The 19,074-nt window shown below is 40.2% G+C and overlaps 1 protein-coding gene across 8 annotated transcripts; it reads right to left on the bottom strand.

The window, feature by feature from the left end:
- Nucleotides 1-272: 272 nt before the first annotated feature.
- Nucleotides 273-19,025, bottom strand: TBPH (TAR DNA-binding protein-43 homolog). Of its 8 annotated transcripts, none has more exons than XM_071682635.1 (5): nucleotides 18,665-19,012; nucleotides 11,602-11,685; nucleotides 10,755-10,942; nucleotides 10,507-10,647; nucleotides 273-3,860 (listed from the first exon to the last, which is right to left on the bottom strand). In XM_071682635.1, exons 1-5 carry the CDS (start codon nucleotides 18,906-18,908, stop codon nucleotides 3,093-3,095), a joined length of 1,425 nt encoding a protein of 474 aa, XP_071538736.1. In that variant the 5' UTR covers nucleotides 18,909-19,012; the 3' UTR covers nucleotides 273-3,092. The 8 variants fall into 8 exon arrangements, with proteins under 8 accessions (XP_071538736.1, XP_071538735.1, XP_071538738.1 ...); XM_071682634.1 differs by having other exon boundaries at nucleotides 273-3,863; nucleotides 18,665-19,011; XM_071682637.1 differs by having other exon boundaries at nucleotides 273-3,863; nucleotides 10,755-10,924; nucleotides 18,665-19,011.
- Nucleotides 19,026-19,074: the final 49 nt, after the last annotated feature.

The raw sequence follows: 19,074 nt of genomic DNA, 5'->3' as shown, positions 1-19,074 counted from the left end.
TCCAAAAGAAAAATCCAAAGAAGCACTTTCCCTACACTTAAATATTTATAATGCTAACCCGCTAATGCAGTTTAAGGGAACATGAAAGAAAAATAGCTTTAAATCAACAGCATGTTCTCAGTACATATAGTAGGCTAAAATAAATGTATAAACCCAAACTGAAGTTTCTTCTTGTACATATTGAAGTTAACACTGTAGCAAACTTTTCAAGCCCAATGAAATAAAATGTTTAATGTGGTAACAAAAAATCAAGGTTATGGAAACTGGTTAACTTTAGCTGTGAATCTTTTATTAGACAGAGCACTCCAGCAATACAAACATTCACAATCACGCCCGAAAGGACAACAGTAGAAAGCGCACCAAGTTCGTTCATTGCTAGCAGACATTGGGTTCATGCTTCACGAGGGTCCATTTTCAACTAGAAATGAAAATGGATCCCCCAAAACAATCTTGACACTACATCGTCCATTTCGTCTCATCCTACTTACTCCTCCCCACTCCCTCCTTACCACATTCACTTAAAATCCTAATTTACATGATCTCAGAATTCATTCTACATATTTCAAAAAGCATGCTCAATATTCAAATTCCTCATACAGTACTCATTTTTCAAAAGCTTCATATACCATTTTACAAATCCATAAACCATTCTAACAATAATACATCCAGTTATTTACACCATCCTTTCCATCTTCCATCTCCTTATATAGGTGTCTGTTTGGTCCTGGCACTACTCACTACTGGGTCCTTCCTATCCTTCTCAACTGTAAAGTGCTGCTCCCTTTTAATATATTTAGATACAAGATGACAACACTTCTTTAAATTTGACATGAGTATGCCATTCCTGGGGTTAAACATGGAGCACAACATGTTTTGTTTTTCATACTGAGATGACTGGATATGGTCTACTCCATGCACTGTCCAAGGAAGGCTTTACCATATTGAGAAAGTAAATACACCAGTCTGGCATTAGGTCACACAACTCACTCTGGTCATTTGACAGGACATGCACTTTTGTACCTTCCTAGTATGTTTTTCAATAAAAACTCACAGCACACACTTTTCATAAAGAGCCCGTATGGAGTACATGTACACCTCATATATGGGTGAAATATTGTGAATAAAATCTTGGGTGAAATGAATGGAGAAAAAAACAGCATGTTTGTAGTTTGTGAAACTACCAATTATCAACCGTACTGAAATACACTCATGCCAAAAACTTAAAATATTCTTTCACTTATGACTGAGAAAGATCTTGTGGTAAACACAAGGCCTGCTTGTTATTCCTACGTGGCTCTGTCATACCTTCTTTCATTGTGTCAGAAGAAAGCAGGAAGGGCAAGGAGTATCTTGAGTTTATATAATGCCAAATGCATTTGACAGCAATAGAGAAAATACCATTAATTATAAAATCTAACAGATTCAAACCCACTTCTGAGAAACTGATGTGGCACAACCAGGGTCAAAAAATTTGGACTGGACAGTAATCTTGTACTACAATTATGAATGACTTTCTGCTTCCAACTGACCAGCACTTCTGACCACCATGCTCAACACACAGACTTTGTACTGTGATTCCCAGGTCAGTGACCTTGGCAACACTGAGAGGTGAGGTCAGGTGAGGTCAAGGTAGTAGTTGCCCCTTCCCCAGAGTATATTTATGAGGCAGAAGATTTGTTGCCATGAACACATTTTTGCACAAAGTTTGAAAAATGACATCTGCATTAACATGTATAAATTTAAATCAAATTGGATACTCATGTTCAGTACACTTTACTTTCCTAACTTCAAATTCAAACAAAAGATTTGTGCAGTGCTCATTGACAAAATGCTAAGCAAGAAGATCTGTTGAGCAGGGAGTAAGGGGCAAGAGTCTACACTAGGCCAATGAGACTCAAGCACTTTTTGGTTGCCTTATTAACAGATGCACACGAAGTATTAAAATAGAGGCCAATGCTCATATAGACTTCCAAAATATATCAATTTTTTGCATCGTCACACACTCAGTTTGGCCTTCCTAGTCTACACACTCAGGGCTTCCTCGGTCACACCTCACACTGGCAAATATTGAGTCTGTGATTAGAGTGAGAAACATGATTGTAACTGGTGAAACAATCAGCAATTCCAAGCATGCCGAACAATTCCACATACTTTTCCCTCTATTCCTGTGGGAAAATAATCTATGGGAAGATGCCACATCATGGAATTGCCAAGTCTCGCCATCTTGCTGTAAACAAACGCACACTATATACAAGACTCCTGGTTCCACACTGTTCACAAAAGGCGAACAGCTAAGCTATGGGGAAAGCAATAAAGTGTGACCTTAGATTACAATGGTGTCGTGAAGCAGGTTGGAAATCAACTGTCAACTGTAACATTAATAACAGCATTTCATGAGAACGGTATGGAGCCAGGCTCATGGTACTGATTGCCTCAGATCCTCTCCACCCGTCAAAGAAGCGCAATCAATCCAGTGAACCTAAAGTACTGAAACCATCACTCTTCTCTGAGGGGTTCAGAGGGCCTCTCTCACGCTACTGAGACTTACACACCCATTGAACCAACGTTTTACCAACCCTGGCATTGGCAAGCTCTGCCATCCACACGTCCATACCACTCTCAGTACAATATAGCTGTCACACGGCTGGTCACTTTCCTTCTGGCAAAGTTGCCACCACCCATGCCCCGGGAGGCTCCACGCAGCAAGAGAGGAGTGCCCTTACAATCATACCATGTGATCAAACACTGCTACAACATTCAGGGCCAAGTATCTGGGCCCCAACACCCACCCATACATGGTCACCACACCAAACAATACACACTAAGCGTGAATATTAATCATTATAGTTAAAGTGAATCCTTTTCCTAAAACCTAAAGAGCATGCTTTAGACAAGGGAAGAGGGAGTGTTGATATGACCACACACACTTAACACCCCTGACCCACCCCCTCTGCCTTCAGAGGCAGGTATCAAAATTTGCTCAACTGCAGACACTTGCATGATGTACATCTTTAAATCACCATTCTACTTGTCATGGCCTAAAGTCTATCATCCACTCCTCATCCACCCAAGTCTGCAAAAGCATTTTTTGTTTACATATCATACCTGTTGTACTTGTCCCTACTCTGAGATGGTCCCCAAGAACCCCCCTGACTACCATCTCCCCAGCCTCCACCTGAACCACCTGTTCCCCAGCTTCCATGACCACCACCCTGGTTTACTGGGGGAGGATTATTGGTAGGTCCCCCCTGATTGGGTTGTCCTCCCTGGTTGTAGCTGCCTGGAGCTTGGGATCCATCTTGGTTCTGCTGCTGCAGGTTACCTAGAAGACCCCAGCTGGCCTGGCTAAGAGCAGCAAGCATGGGCATTGTCAATGCTCCCATGTTTAATGGGTTAACATTTTGCCCACCCCCTTGTCCACCCTGCCCAGAACCCCCTAGGCCAAGGGAAGTGCCTAAGGCAGCTAGATTTGGCATTTCACGGTTCCCACCCTGATTCCAGTTACCACCATTATTCATACCCTGCCCATAACCACCCTGCCCATATCCACCCTGACCATAACCTCGCCCATCACCCATGCGTCCACCACGCCCAAAAGGTCCACGATTGGGGTCACTCTTGGGTGCTGCATTAGACACATGGACTGATGTGCCCTTTACTATATGATCCTCACCACAAAGGCTCTGAGCTACTTCAGGATCTAAGAAAGTGACAAAGGCAAAGGCCCTGAATGGCTTAGGAATGAAAACATCGGTGACCTCACCAAACTTGCTGAAGTATTCACGCAGATCATCAGAAGTTATGTCTTCAGTGCAACGACCAATGAACACTTTGCTGTTTACCTGCTGCAGCTGTCCTTCCTGCTGGAGTAAAGGCAATACATGGATCAGAACGCAATACATAAAATAATAATGCAGTTTCTCGATCTACATTACGTATAAAAATCAGAGAAAGAGCAGACAAGATTTTGCCAAATGGCACACCTTTAGCTTGATTATTCAATTGCAATCAGCAACCACAATTTCTAATGCCAAATTCAACCTTACAACAATATTAACACTCCATTGTGGGGGAGGGTGGTCCATAAAAATGTGAAAAAAAGGTACCGTGTTCTCTGGAATTAGGAAGATCTCTCCTAGTTTAAGAAAATATGTAAGCTGTCAATGAACTGAACCAGGGTATGCAAAACATCAGTAAACCACAGAAAGGTCTGTGGTGCCTGGATGTGGATTGGGGAACACGACAGATAGACAATACAAGCAAATGAGACCTTTTCTTCTCAGTTTCCTGGCACTACCTCACCAACAAGGTGATGATGCAGTTTCCTGTGGGGCAGGGGAATGGATGAAATTGGGCAAGATTATGTACATCTGCATATATATGCAATTGTCCAAAACTTTTCAGAACACCCTCTTCTGCTCTCTAAACTACACTTTTTATTACCACACCTCTCTTACCCTTTCATCACTTACTCGATCATATCACCTCAAACACATAATCCGCAAACATTTCATTTCCAACAATACACCCTTCATCTGAACAACCCAATCTATAGCCCCTGCCTCACTATTATAAAATATTGAAGGAACAACTATTCCTTCAAACATACCCATTTTTCCTCTCCCAGATAATGTTCTCTTTCTACGCATTCTTCATCGCTCCCAGAACCTTCACCAACCTATGACTAGCTTCCACAATTCCATTTGCTGCCAAGTCTATCCCAGATAGCTAAAACAGCACTCCTTCCAATCTTTCTCCATTCAAACACATCCCAACTAACTTGTCACTCAATCCTGCTGAACCTAATACCTTGCTCATTCATATTTACCCTCCTTTCAAACACTTTTCCAAACTCATACACCAACCTCTGCAGTTTCTCAATCAAATTGAACAATGCTTTGCCACTGGTGAACAACTCATTCACTTCCCAGGCCCACTCATCCCCAACAGACTACATTTATCCAAAACTTGCATTCATCTCCCTAACCACCCCAACCATCAAAATATCAAACAACCATGGGGACATCACATACTCCTAACGCAGACTGACATTCACTGGGAACCAATCCCTCTCCTCTCTTCCTACTTATTCACATGCCTTGCACCCTTGATAAACACTTTTCTGCTGACAGCTTACCTCCCACACAATGTACTCTTTAGCCCTTTGACAAAATGTCTCTATCAACCCTATCATATGCCTTTTCCAGATCCATAACGGCCACATACAAATATGTTTTTCTATTTCTCACATTCTTTCAAGCAATTACCTGATCTGCACATCAGTACCCTCCCAAAAAATTTTCCAGGAATAATCAATTTTGTGTGATCGGGGCCTGAACATGCAAGAGGGTGAAAGGAGGGCAAGGTATAGAGTGAATTGGAGCGATGTGGTATACCGGGGTTGACATGCTGTCAGTGGATTGAATCAGGGCATGTGAAGCGTATGGGGTAAACCATGGAAAGCTGTGTAGGTATGTATATTTACGTGTGTGGACGTATGTATATACATGTGTATGGGGGTGGGTTGGGCCATTTCTTTCGTCAGTTTCCTTGCGCTACCTCGCAAACGCGGGGGAAAAAAAAAAAAAAAAAAAATCAATAAACTTATGCCTCTGTAGTTTAAACTCACCTATATCCCTTTACCCTTTGTACAATGGCACTAAACATGCATTCTACCAATCCTCAGGCACTTTCAATGACCCATACATATGGACAGAACAAGAGAGTTAAGGTTGACAAAGGTACATGTGTCAGAAGTGGAGGGAACAAGAAGCAGACCAAATTGTAGGAGGAAAGATTGAATGAAAGATTTTGAACAACTGAGGCCTGAACATGAAGGAGGGCGAGAGACATTCACGGAATAGTGAACTGGAACAATGTGGTATACAGGGGTTGATGTGCTGTCAATGGACTGAGCCAGGGCACGCAAATTGTCCAAGGTAAACCAGGGAAAGGTCTGTGGGGCTTGGATGTGGTTTTGGTGCATTACACATGAAAGCTAGAGACAGTGAACAACTGTGGTTTATATGTTTTCCTGGCACTACCCTGCTAATGCAGGAGATGGTGATGCTGTTCCCTGAGGGGCACGATGGCTTTAGGAATGGATGAAAGCAAGCAGGTGTGAAAATATACTTGTATATATGTATACATCTGTGTATTAATATGTACATGTTTTGTGTGCATATATAAAGAATGCAGTCTTGTGGATGAGAGGGCTTGGAAAATGAGTCAGTTGTTCGCTGATGATACAGCACTGGTGGCTGAGTCGGGCGAGAAACTGCAGAAGCTGTTGACTGAGTTTGGTACTGTGTGAAAGAAGAAAGCAGAGATCAAATGTCAATAAGAGCAAGGGTTCAGTAGGGTTGAGGGACAAATCAATTGGGAGGCAAGTTTGAATGGAGAAAAACTGGAGGAAGTGCAAGTGTTTTGGATATCTGAGTGGATTTGGCAGCACATGGAACCATGAAAGCGTGTGTCAGTCACAGGGTGGGGGAGGGGGCAAAGGTTCTGGGAGCATTGACAAATGTGTGGAAGGTAAGAACCTTATCTCAGAGCAAAAATGGGCATGTTTGAAGAAACAGTGGTTCCAACAATGTTATATGGGTGAGTAGGAGAGTGGATGTTGGAAATGAGGTGTCTGAGGAAAATATGTGGTGTGAGGGGGTTTGATTGAGTAAGCAATGAAAGGGTAACAGAGATGTGATTATAAAAAAGTGTGTGGTTGAGAAAGCAGAAGGTGTATTGAAATGGTTTGGTCACGGACAGAATGAGTGAGGAAAGCTTGATAAAGAGGATATACGTGTGTCATAAGTGGAGGGAACAGATGTGGAAGACCAAATTGGAGGTGAAAGGATGGAGAAAAAGATTTTAAGCAATCGGGCCTGAACATGCAAGCGGGTGAAAGACATGCACGGAATAGAGTGAAATCGAATGATGTGGCATACCAGGGTTGATGTGCTGTCAGTTGATTGAACCAGGGTATGTGAAGCATCTGGGGTAAACCAGGGATGTTTTGCGGGCCTGGATGTGGAAAGGGGGCTGTGGTTTCGGTGCATTACACATGACAGCCAGAGACAATGTGAACGAACGTGGGTGGCCCTTGTCTTTTCCTAGTGCTACCTCACACACACCATAGTGTGTAGATTGTGTTTGTCAACAGGAATGTTAGAGGGCAGCAAGTACAAGTACATATATATATATGGATTTGTATGTAGCATTTATGGATCTGGAGAAGGCATATGATAGAGATGCTCTGTGGAAGGTATTAAGAATATATGGTGTGGGAGGCAAGTTGTTAGAAGCAGTGAAAAGTTTTTATCGAGGATGTAAGGCATGTGTACGTGTAGGAAGAGAGGAAAGTGATTGGTTCTCAGTGAATGTAGGTTTGCGGCAGGGGTGTGTGATGTCTCCATGGTGGTTTAATTTGTTTATAGATGGGATTGTTAGGGAGGTGAATGCAAGAGTTTTGGAAAGAGGGGCAAGTATGAAGTCTGTTGTGGATGAGAGAGCTTGGGAAGTGAGTCAGTTGTTGTTTGCTGATGATACAGCGCTGGTGGCTGATTCATGTGAGAAACTGCAGAAGCTGGTGACAGTTTGGTAAAGTGTGTGAAAGAAGAAAGTTAAGAGTAAATGTGAATAAGAGCAAGGTTAATTATTAGGTACAGTAGGGTTAAGGGTCAAGTCAATTGGGAGGCAAGTTTGAATGGAGAAAAACTGGAGGAAGTAAAGTGTTTTAGATATCTGGGAGTGGATCTGGCAGCGGATGGAACCATGGAAGCGGAAGTGGATCATAGGGTGGGGGAGGGGGCGAAAATTCTGGGAGCCTTGAAGAATGTGTGGAAGTCGAGAACATTATCTCGGCAAGCAAAAATGGGTATGTTTGAAGGAATAGTGGTTCCAACAATGTTGTATGGTTGCAAGGCATGGGCTATGGATAGAGTTGTGCGCAGGAGGATGGATGTGCTGGAAATGAGATGTTTGAGGACAATGTGTGGTGTGAGGTGGTTTGATCGAGTAAGTAACGTAAGGGTAAGAGAGATGTGTGGAAATAAAAAGAGCGTTGTTGAGAGAGCAGAAGAGGGTGTTTTGAAATGGTTTGGGCACATGGAGAGAATGAGTGAAGAAAGATTGACCAAGAGGATATATGTGTCGGAGGTGGAGGGAACAAGGAGAAGAGGGAGACCAAATTGGAGGTGGAAAGATGGAGTGAAAAAGATTTTGTGTGATCGGGGCCTGAACATGCAGGAGGGTGAAAGGAGGGCAAGGAATAGAGTGAATTGGAGCGATGTGGTATACCGGGGTTGACGTGCTGTCAGTGGATTGAAGCAAGGCATGTGAAGCGTCTGGGGTAAACCATGGAAAGCTGTGTAGGTATGTATATTTGCGTGTGTGGACGTATGTATATGCATGTGTATGGGGGGGGGGGGGGGGGGGGGGGGTTTGGGCCATTTCTTTCGTCTGTTTCCTTGCGCTACCTCGCAAACGCGGGAGACAGCGACAAAGTATAATAATATATATATATATATATATATATTCTATCCCTGGGGATAGGGGAGAAAGAATACTTCCCACGTATTCCCTGCGTGTCGTAGAAGGCGACTAAAAGGGGAGGGAGCGGGTGGCTGGAAATCCTCCCCTCTCGTTTTTTTTTTATTTTCCAAAAGAAGGAACAGAGAAGGGGGCCAGGTGAGGATTTTCCCTCTAAGGCCCAGTCCTCTGTTCTTAACGCTACCTCGCAAACGCGGGAAATGGCGAATAGTATGAAAAAAAAAAAAAAAAAAAAATATATATATATATATATATATATATATATTTCCCTGGGGATAGGGGAGAAAGAATACTTCCCACGTATTCCCTGCATGTCGTAGAAGGCGACTAAAAGGGAAGGGAGTGGGGGCTGGAAATCCTCCCCTCTTGTTTTTTTTTTTTTTTTAATTTTCCAAAAGAAGGAACAGAGAAGAGGTCCAGGTGAGGATATTCCCTCAAAGGCCCAGTCCTCTGTTCTTAACGCTAACTCGCTATCGCGGGAAATAGCGAATAGTATGAAAAAAAAAAAAAAATATATATATATATATATATATATATATATATATATATATATATATATATATATATAATGTTTGTCTATGTATATGTATACATTGAAATGTATAGGTGTATACATGTGTATGTGGGTGGGTTGGGCCATTCTTTCGTCTGTTTCCTTGCGCTACCTCGCTAACAAGGGAGATGGCGACAAAGTATTATACATCAGAAATATGCTTTGGATACAAGTGGGCATCTCAGACTCGGACAGTCCCAGGATGAGGTGCAAATCCATCCACCATAGTCACCAGCAAGTTACAGAGGACTCTTGGCAGCTCCTTACTCATCCTGTTTGCATTGCCAACAGAGGCCAGAAAACAAAAAGACTAGTCCAACACACATCTCAAAATTAAGTGTGTGGTTGTTCAGTGCAAAGTAATAGACAAACATAGACAACACCAAGAGAGGTTAATATTCAATTAAGGATAGAGCATCATCATTCCATAATTTCTAGGCATTCAAAACATTCACAAACCAAAAGTATAGCATACAAGTGGGAAAATAAACTAAAGACAGAAAGGGTTCAGAGTAGCACTGAATTCAATAGGAAAGTCTTAAGCATCACAAATATGTCAACTAAAAAATCTCAAAACAGCAGAACAAGTCTAATAAAAAATAACTTGGATACCAAAATATACATAATCAAAGTTAAGAAAACACACAATACAAAACTTACCAATTAACCGCGTGCAAGAATAGTGTTCTAAGTGAAACATGCAACAATTTCTGCTTGATTAGAATGGGCCCAGAATATGTTAAGAAAAAGTATGGGAACAATAATGAAAAGTTGAATAGTTTATGAAAAAAGCACCTTTTTAAAGTGTTTCATGTTAGGCTGGTAAATGTAGTTTTTAGTTCAAGGAGGTATGCCAAGCGAGATATTCACAGTGTGTAGTTTGTGGTGAACTACACAAAGTGCGAGAATCACGGTTAGTATGAAGTTCGATGAAAGTGCAGCAAGGTACAAAAGCAAGAGAATCACAGTATGATGTTTGTACAAGAAATGTGGCAACATGGATAGAGTGAGTGATAATGCAGTTGAACTTAATACATAGAGTGAACTGTATTAATAAGTGCTACAATATTGTAATTCAGATCATGGTAAGGTGCCTGATTGGCAGAATGCCTGTATAGTCATTACATAAAGGCAACAGATGAAGACGAATTTTCCAATTACATGGTTTAAGTGCTTATTATTGATCATCCAGAAAGCTGTATGGTTGCAGTGGAATGTATAGAAGTTCAAAATGGGAAGGAACATGGTTTCATTAGTAGCAGGTGTGGATAAATGCTATGTTCGAAGAGCGTGTAAGAAACACTTCAAACAAAGCTCTGTATCTAAACAAGGAAACGTGAACTTACCTCGCAGACAATGGATACACTAAACATTGATAGAGATACTGAAGAAAATTATTGTACTACCTTGGAGTTTGGTATTTTAACATCACAGAGCCGACCATCAATCATGTGACGCTGGGACAGAACCCTCACTTGGGTTTCATAACTGCCAAACCGGATGAATCCAAATCCTTTACTCTGACTTGTCTTTGGGTCCTTCTTTACCTGTAAATAAACAGATCAATAACACCTGACAATCCAAAATCTTTTCATCTCAACTTCGTCAGCTTTATTACAAACATTTATAACCTACAAACAAATACTTCACTCACCTGAGCCATGAGAACCTCTCCAAAAGGTTCAAAGTACTCTCGCAATTCCTTTTCAGTAGTCTTCCAAGGGAGACCCAGGACTATCAAATCTGAGCAACGCTGTTTGCTTTCCATTCTCTTAGTCTTTGACATTGAACTTTCCAGGTGGTCATCAGACTTGCGTTTGTTTTCTGCCAAAGACGAGGAAACTGTTGAACAATTATAACTTTCTGCAGCAAACCTCTCTAAGGTAAAGTAAGCCTACTTAGACAAAGCCTGGAAACATTGAAAAATTATATAATTCTCATTACTAAATTCAAAAATCTAAAACTTCCATGGTCCAAAAAGAACATTTTTGGCAAAACTAAATGACCAATTGTTCTGAAAACACTACATGGCAATTTTCAGAATTTAAGAACCACTTTCACTCAAAAAAAAAAAAAAAAAAAAAAAAAAAAAAAAAAAAAAACCTTCACCAAGTTCTAATAGGGATAGTGAAATTTCATGTTGGAGTTATACCATCAATTTTTTTTTTTTTAAGACAAAGTCTGTTTTGCTCAAACTGACTAGTATCCTTAACCTCTGAATAACACCACAATTCAACAGAATCCCAGAAAAACCAACGAAATATACCTAAAGTACACTAGAATACAAGTCACCTAACAAATTCATATCAACTGTTTAATGGTTTCCTTGTGCATTTTCAAGAACCCTATTCGTGTTCTCTAATCTGATGATGGAATGCCATATTTCCCAATCTGAGATATGGGTGTTTTTCTTAAGAAAATTTCAAGTGAAAACCTTCTTGACGTCCAAGACCACAAGAAGAATACAAGCTGAGAAAGAAGAGATACTGGGCTCAACTTACCTGAGTTGAAATAAACTTCTGGTGAAAGTGTATTACTAAGAGGCTGTAAGAGTACTCTACTCTGACTGGAGCTGACACATCCATCTAAAATTTTCAAAAAGCATTTTCTAAAATTCCACATCAGAGGATACTGGTTAAATTCAATTTACATAGTATATATGGGATTGTACATCAGAAGTTAGGGAATTATCTGATGTCGTAAACATTGTTTAAAACTATGGCCTAAATTGTTAAGACACAAGTGGGGTGCCATTGAGAAGTCTTGGGACCAGCTCCTTCAAAATGATACTGATAACAGGCTGCATGGTAAGGTATCAAAATTTGCACATGATCCAAATTTGGAAAAACATAACAGGAATTACATGCCTGCAGCTTCTAACTTAAGACAATTTGACAATGGGTTCTAGTAGCAAATTAATTTAAATATCAATAGGTACAAAGTTTTATATATCAGTAGTAAAAACAAGGCAAACTACAGTATGAACTTAGTTGTGCTACAATATACACGCATCACTGTGCAGTTATGATACATGACGCTCTCCCAACAACTTCCGTTTAGTTTCGTTACAGATGTAGTCATAATCAGGGACTGTACTTTACTTGCTCAGTTGACACTGAGGAACACGTTAATAGAGCAATGAAACAGTGATGCCTGTGGCTTAAAATAATGTCTATAACCAAGAATAAAGTTATATGCAAACTAATGCTACGAACATAGTGATAGGGGTGGGGGTGGTGTAAACTTCTACACAGAACTGTCTAAAATCTATTACAAGCGCTTGGAAATCCAATCCAGAAAGATTTTAACATGAATTTGAGCCAACCACTTGGGCACTAATCTTTTACTTGAATATCAAACATTGTTCAACAGGCTATGTGAACGCATATAAGGCATTTTGGATGGAATACACCTTGTCTGTTATATCTAGGTTATAATTCTTTAAAGTACCGACATCCAACCTTCCTTAAGATTAAGATATTCTTACCAATGCCCTCCCTGCACATTTTTTATTATTTCTCGGCTACAGCTATCACTCTCCTAGCTTATTATTTCATGATCTTCCATTTCTCGATTTCTTGAAACAATGCCATGGTAGGTAAAATGGTATCCATCATCTAAAACATTATTTCCCAAACTTTTCTTTTTATCATCCCCGAATGCATATTTTCTTGGGTCATGTGATCCGAAGGACTGGCATACAATAAACCATGTATTTATACACTACACTATACTTTTCATGTAGAGACAACACAAATGGGCTCTACATATGAAAGGAAAGATCATGAGGCAAGGGTTTTGGGAGCAGCTGTGTGTGTTAGTAGTTTTGAGGAATGAGACCGGGTTATAGTGATGGGTGATTTGAATGCAAAGGTGAGTAATGTGGCAGTTGAAGGAATAATTGGTGTACATGGTGTGTTCAGTGTTGTAAATGGAAATGGTGAAGAGCTTGAAGATTTGTAAGCTGAAAAAGAACTGGTGATTGGGGTTACCTGATTTAAAAAAAGATATACATAAGTATATGCATGTAAGTAGGAGAAATGGCCAGATAGCGTTACTGGATTGTGTGTTAATTGATAGGCACGTGAAAGACAGACTTTTGGATGTTAATGTGCTGAGAGGTACAACTAGAGGGATGTCTGATCATTATCTTGTGGAGGCGAAGGTGAAGATTTGAAGAGGTTTTCAGATGAGAGAATGTTGGGGTGAAGAGAGCAGTTAGAGTAAATGAGCTTGGGAAGGAGACTTCTGTGAGGAAGTGCCAGGAGAGGTTGAGTGCAGAATGGAATAAGGCAAGAGCAAAGGACATGAGGGGAGTGGGGGAGGAATGTGTGGATCAAGTCTTTGCTTTGAAGAATGCATGCAACAAGTCTTTGCTTTGAAGAATGTATGCAAGAAATACTTAGAAAAACAAATGGATTTGTACGTAGCATTTATGGATCTGAAGAAAGTATACAAGAGTTGAAAGATGCTCTGTGGAAGGTATTAAGAATATATGGGGGAGGCAAGTTGCTAGAAGCAGTGAAAAGTTATCAAGGATGTAAGGCATTTGTATGAGTAGGAAGAGAGGAGAGTGATTGGTTCTCAGTGAATGTTGGTTTGCAGCAAGGGTGCGTGATATCTCCATGATTGTTTAATGTTGATGGATGGGGTTGTTAGGGAGGTGAATGCAAGTTTTGGAGAGAGGAGCAAGTAAGCAGTCTGTTGTGGATGAGGGCTTGGGAAGCGAGTCAGTTGTTCGCTGATGAAAGAGCGCTGATGGCTGATTTGGGCAAGAAACTGTAGAAGCTGGTGACCAAGTTAGGTAAAAAGTGAAAGAAAAAAGCCGAGAATAAATAACCGGCAAGGTTATTAGAATAGTATAGTAGGGTTGAAGGACATGTCAACTGGGGGGCAAGTTTCAAGAGAAAAACGAAGTGAAGCGTTTTAGATATCTGGGAGTGGATTTGGCAGCAGATGGAACCATGGAAGCAGAAGAGTCACAGGGTGGGGGAAGGGGTGAAAGTTCTGGGAGCGTTGAAAAATGTGTGGAAGGCAAGAGCATTATCTCGGAAAGCTAAAATGGGTATGTTTGTAGGTATAGTGGTTCCAACAATGTTATATGGTTGTGAGACATGGGCTACAGATAGAGTTGTGCGGAGGAGGGTGGATGTGTTGGAAACGAGATGTTTGAGGACAATATGTGGTGTAAGGTGCTTTAATCGAGTAAGTAATGAACAGATAAGAGATGTGTGGAAATAAAAATGTGTTATACTGAGGTCAATGTGCTGTCAATGGATTGAACCATGGCATGTGAAGCATCTGGGGTGAACCATGGAAAGTTTTGTGGGGCCTGGATATGGAAAGGGAGCTGTGGTTTCAGTGCATTATACATGACATCTAGAGACTGAATGTGAACGAATGTGGCCTTTGCTGTCTTTTCCTAGCGCTGCCTCACGTGCATGAGGGGGTTGTTTCATGTGTGGCTGGGTGGTGACGGGAACTTTTGCGCCCTTCCCCACCGACTTGCTTCCGCTTCCGTGGTTCCATTTGCTGCCAAGTCCACTCCCAGATAACTAAACCACTTCTTCCAATTTTTCTCCATTCAAACTTACATCCAATTAACTTGTCCCTCAACCCCACAGAACCTAATATAATAACCTTGCTCTTATTCACATCTACTCAAGTTTCTTCATGGTTAAACAGGAAACGATACCATTTCCCAATTCAAGAAAATTCTTGCTACAGACATCTTCCACTTCATGGCCACACAAACATGTATCCTCTGAACTGACACTGCTTCACAGCTTTAACAAGCAAGATGCAAGCAAAAACTTGTTAGGTGTCATATAATGAAAACCTTAATCTTCACAAGTACGCTACTGAATGCTCATGGCAACATTTTTGCAGGGTGACTTAGCATACCATTACATGTATTAGATATGAAGGCTATTTACACCACCTTTGCCACTATTTCGGTAATTCCTAAATCCCCAATCTCATTGTATTTATACAAATTCTTCAATCCATAGCAATTACACAAATTCATGTTTAGTAAATAATCACCCCCCCAAAAAAAAATCCTGGGTTTGGGACCACCAATCTATAATTTGGATCCTCAAAACCATAGTTGAAGATACGGCATTAGGCAATGTACCACTATAAATTGCTTGATAGCCAGATTTGATATATATATATATATATATATATATATATATATATATATATATATATATATATATATATATATATATTTCTTTTTCTTTCATACTATTCGCCATCTCCCACATCAGCGAGGTAGCGTTAAGAACAGAGGACTGGGTCTTTGAGGGAATATCCTCACCTGGCATGAAAGTGCACTTGGGAACTCATCGTGTTTGTTTCCCCGTGGACTCAAAGGAATATCTTGATCACGCGCAAAATTGTGATCCTTTCCTATATATATATATATATATATATATATATATATATATATATATATATATATATATATATATATCCACTTTAAAAATGTTGTGGAAAACATACTTTTTTATCTTTTAATATTCAATTATATAAAAAATTAAAGTATTAATGTGCAGGCATGAAACTAAAAGTATCACGGAAAAAAAAGGGGTTTTCCAAATTATGCCATATTGCCTTGTCACTTACTCATTACTGTGCATGCACACTGTCTTAACCATTAAGTCAAATGATAATACTTTAAAGATGATTTCTTATATGGTTGTGTTGTAATAATTAGATTCTCGAGCAAAAATATTTTTCCAAATAGCAAATGAATACTCATCAAATACTCATCATAGGGTCTGTATTCAACTACTTTCATACTTAAAACTATAGTTCAAAAGAAACGTCAATGGTGTGGTCAATTTCAAAAAAATTAGTGCTTTAAGTGCCATGCCACATAAGGAATAGTGCAAGTGGTAAACCAAATAAAAATTAAGTTATTTAGTATGTGCACATATTAATCACTATCAAGTTTCTAAATGATCAAAACTGTTTCAAACTCCATTTCAGCAAGATTGCTGGGAGTTCATTTAATGAGAAATGGCAAATTCTCAAGAAAATGTAATAAAACGGCTACTTTCACAAGTTTCTTTACCTCTATACTATAATGAATACCATAGTTTTGAAGTATACAATCCTCCCATTTTTTTTGTCTTATTGGTCGATACATTTTCATATACAATGATTATCAACTAAATATGAATTAGTACAACTATCTTGTTACCAAAATGGAAAGAAAAATTTACAATGCAGAAGATGAACATATGAGAAATAGTCATATACAGGTGGAAAGCTTTTGTGGTTGAATAAAATATTTCTTGCAGCTGATGAGGCAGACTGCAAAACATGTAGTGCTGCATGTATAAAAATAGAATGAAGGGTTGACATATATGAAACCAACCAAATTAGATATGGAAGGATGGAGTGAAAAGATGAGATACTGAGGGCCTGAACAAGGAGCAAGGCAAAAGGTGTGCATAGTATAATAGTGAATTGGAAAGATGTATGCCGGGGTTGTGCTGTAAGTGATTTTACCATGGCAAGTTCTGTCGGGTCTGGTTATGCATTGGAAGATGTGGTTTTGGTACATGACATTATAGGTAAAGAAATGAGTGGACATGGCATACCTTCATCTGTTCCTGGTGCAACCTAGCTGTAGCTGGTATCACTACAGACAGCACCAAGGACAGAAAAAGATACATCCACACCATTCCCTACTATAATGCACAAAACCATAGCTCTATCTACACATACCACTGTCTCATGTAATTATGACTTGTTTTACTATTAATTCATTCATCAGGGAGACCAATACACTATATGACCAGCTATTAACAGAAAACTCCAATGCATGAACTCTTTACCAAAATAATTCCTAAAGTTCAAACCATTTCCATGTTTCCATGTCTCGTCTTACATTTCATAAACGGTTTCATGTTTCATGAAAAGAAAACCACCCATTTATCAGAGACCGGTATGTATGGCATCACTGGGTTGGGAATCACGGAAGAAACAACGGAAGATCAATCAGTACAAATAAAAAGCCATACTATTCTGTACTTGCAGCTCAAGGACTGGCCCTATGTACTATAACCACAACCCTTCCACTTGAAGGTAAACCAAATTCTTTATATTCAACAAAATTACTTTTGAATTCCAACAACACTAATGCAGTCCTTTAGTATGGTACTGGATCATTACAGCAAAAAAGCAATAACAAATGTACATGCAGAAGGGCATTATACAAAATACACTCAGGCAGAGGCATACATATTAGTCATACGAGATTCTTTGATTACAACCAAATTTTGCACATCCATGTAGAATCTTACACGAAACAGGAATGAAGAGCTACATTTTGCATATCCATGTAGAATCATACATGAAACAGGAATGAAGAGCTACATTTTGCATATCCATATAAAATCATATATGAAGCAGGAATTAAGAGCTAAATTTTGCATATCCATATAGAATCATACATGAAACAGGAATTAAGAGCTAAATTTTGCATATCCATATAGACTCATACATGAAACAGGAATCGAGCTAAATTTTGTATATCCATATAGAATCTTACATGAAACAGGAATGAAGAGCTTGCATTGTATTATTCTGACTGCCAATATTAAGGTAGGCTTACACGACTAATGTAAGACATGTAAAACAATTGTGGATATCTTAATATCCTTTCATAAATTCTGTGATTAAGTAATGACTGAGTTATGTTTAAGCCAGGATAAAAATGACTGGGCTTAACTGGGGGTCAAAACGATCCACGTGCGCCATGTTACATATCATGATCTACAGATCCGTTAATCAAGCTAGCCATACAAATACTTCCAATTAAGGCGTTAGGTAACACTCCCAGTAACGGGTTTATCATTCACCTCACCATAAAAGGATAGGCATCCAAAAGCCTGCAAAGTGAACCTTATATTATCAAAGAAAAATATCCAAAGAGTCGGCAAATTCTGCCCGACTTCCATCAAACTACACCTAAATTCCGATCTCAGGCGTCATATTCCCCCTACGTCCTTCCCAAATGCTATACAAACAGTATCAGCCAATATCAGCCAATATCTAATGATATGACTTCCTATCCCAATAAAGTTAAGAAAAAAAAGCGAATGCTGAAAAATATAAGCAAGGTCGAACAAAAATGATGATAGACCAAAGATCTTTCTAGACTCGCATCCGGAGCAGCATGGCCGGCTTGGGCGGTTTCCGTCGGCGGCGTCACACGCCGGCCGGCATCACGCGTGGCTTGGGTCCTTAATTCCCCATCACAAAATTCAAATCCTATTTCATCGAGTAAAATTTAAAAATGAAAGAAAATACGTCATTAGAAATGTCCAAATCCTCCTGCTTCATAGAAGCAGGCAAGGTAAAGATGTGAAAATGTTTCAAGTCCATCACAAGGGGAGGACGCATCGTGCATGCGCATCCACTACTCGGCGTCCCTCCTGCGCCCGCCAAAACCTCCGCGTGGGGGGGAGGGGGTCGCCCCAACCATGCCTCGACTACACAGCATATATCATGCACCAAATATACATCAAAACATCTGAAAACACTCACCTTTCGGGAATACGCAGACAAACACATAATTCCAGCCTTCGTCGGGAGCATGCAGGCGGCCATCCACAAGTCTTACGCCACGCATACCACGGCTGTCGGCATGGCGGTACTTGAGGCCACAAGCGCCGGGGAACTGCGCCACCAAAGTTGATAGCAGTAGGGTATTGTCTTCTTCCGTAGGGATCTCGATAGGCTCATCATTCTCATCTTCGCACACTTGAATGTAGCTACTCATGTTGACCATGCAGGCGGTGTTCACTCGATCCAGTCACGCAGCAGTTACACAGGACACGCTACTTGGTGCAGGGTAGAGACGCTCAATGCGGCGGGATCGACTGGTCTCGGCTATTTTCGCTTAGTGACGTCACCGGCATTCGGGTTCTCTGAACTAATATTTTGGTTCTGTCTAA

This window comes from Panulirus ornatus, chromosome 34, assembly GCF_036320965.1.
Source record: "Panulirus ornatus isolate Po-2019 chromosome 34, ASM3632096v1, whole genome shotgun sequence".
Classification (NCBI taxonomy): Eukaryota; Metazoa; Arthropoda; class Malacostraca; order Decapoda; family Palinuridae; genus Panulirus; species Panulirus ornatus.
Note: the sequence above shows the minus strand (reverse complement) of the source record. Positions and strands in the feature narration are given on the sequence as shown.